The sequence below is a fragment of the Squalius cephalus genome (genome assembly GCF_949319135.1).
Source record: "Squalius cephalus genome assembly, chromosome: 9".
NCBI classification, from domain to species: domain Eukaryota; kingdom Metazoa; phylum Chordata; class Actinopteri; order Cypriniformes; family Leuciscidae; genus Squalius; species Squalius cephalus.
The window spans coordinates 23,682,728-23,684,190 of record NC_137130.1 but is presented as its reverse complement, the minus strand read 5'-3'; the positions used below and the strand labels follow the sequence as shown (position 1 = coordinate 23,684,190).

The 1,463-nt window shown below is 41.5% G+C and overlaps 1 protein-coding gene across 1 annotated transcript; it reads right to left on the bottom strand.

Moving 5' to 3' along the window:
* Positions 1 to 633: 633 nt before the first annotated feature.
* Positions 634 to 1,463, bottom strand: LOC307163942 (gamma-crystallin M2-like; the record flags this gene model as incomplete). The annotated part of the gene is made up of 3 exons (XM_079880289.1): positions 634 to 906; positions 1,109 to 1,351; positions 1,458 to 1,463. 3 exons carry the CDS (start codon positions 1,461 to 1,463, stop codon positions 634 to 636), a joined length of 522 nt encoding a protein of 173 aa, XP_079736415.1.

The following is a 1,463-nucleotide window of genomic DNA, read 5'->3' as shown; positions in this document are numbered from 1 at the left end:
ATGTTGCCTACGGGACCCAATGCTGTTGCACATGTCAGGTCATTATTAAAAGTTAATGAGGATTGATATCCTCATGCTCTGACCTTGGGGATTGGGTTTCCTGGTGGAAGCCTCTCCCATTGATCCTTTGGTTCTCATGTGCTGTTGGACAAACTACTCTCTCAACACTCCATTGGCCGTCTGAATGGCCGCGCTGTGAAGATTTATGGCTGTCAGTGTGTAAGTGTGAGAGATCAGAACCTGGCACACACTAAAGGCCCGTTCACACCAATAACCGTAACTATAACTTTTACCATATAAGCGTAGTTTTCTCTGGTGTCTGCGCGCGCAATAAGTGGGTGGGCAATATGCTAATGTTTCGTCTTGACGTCACAACGAAACGGCTTAGGTTTCATTTTAAAAACTGTTAATTTAATTGACTCAGAGTCGACTCTTACTTTTGAAAAACAATAACTTTATATACGGTGCACTTTCAGATTTAAAACTTTGCAGGATGTTTTCATTCACTTAGAGCTATGTTACACACTACATTAAAGGTGTTTTTTGGTGGATTACACATGTAAATATTGGCAATAATGATTATTCAGACACTTTTATGTTGTAGAGTTATCATTTTATTGAAACATCTGAACACTAGTACCAGGAGTCCATGATACGCCTCATGCTCATGAATCTCATACCACCCATATTGCTGAAGTTCCTGTACTCTCCAGGCCTGAAGTAGGTCATCTTGCCTCTGTAGTGGGGCTGGTCATACATGAGCCAGTGGCCGTCCATCACATGACAGGACTGGCAGTGAGACATGCGGTAACGGTCCATGATGTTGTCACAGTCATCCATCATCTCGTACATCTGACCCATGAAGTTCTCCCTCTCGTAGATCCTCATTCTGTAGGATCCTCTGTGCTGTTGTGGAAGAGAAGTCAGTTATGTATAAATGAATTAGGAAGAACCATTATCACATGTAGTCATAAGTCTGACTTCAACAAAAATCTAGGTCTATCTCACACAGTTTGCCATTCTGATTTCAAAATAAATGGTTCAAATAAATTTAGGACTGTTGTCTAATGTCAGTTAATAAATACGTCAAGAGGTTCATGGAGCTCACCATAGAGATCATACGGCAGGACCTGATGCAGTTGCTCATTCCAAACATGGACATGCAATCAGAGTACTCGCCCCTTCTAAAGAAATACTGATTTCCCATGTAGTTGGGATGATCATACATCATCCAGCATCCGCTGTGCACTCTACAAGAGTGGCAGTGGCTCATGTAGGAGGAGAAGTCACCACTGTCGCCGGTACACTCGTAAGAGCGACCCTGGAAATTTCTTTCTTCATAAAAGGTGACCTGAAATTGTATTGAGTTAATCTCTTAGTGGTTTTAAGGGAGGAAAATAGCACATTAAAGTATTTTGAGTGAAATTGTATGGATTGGGAGCTGTAATAAAGTTTACCTTCAT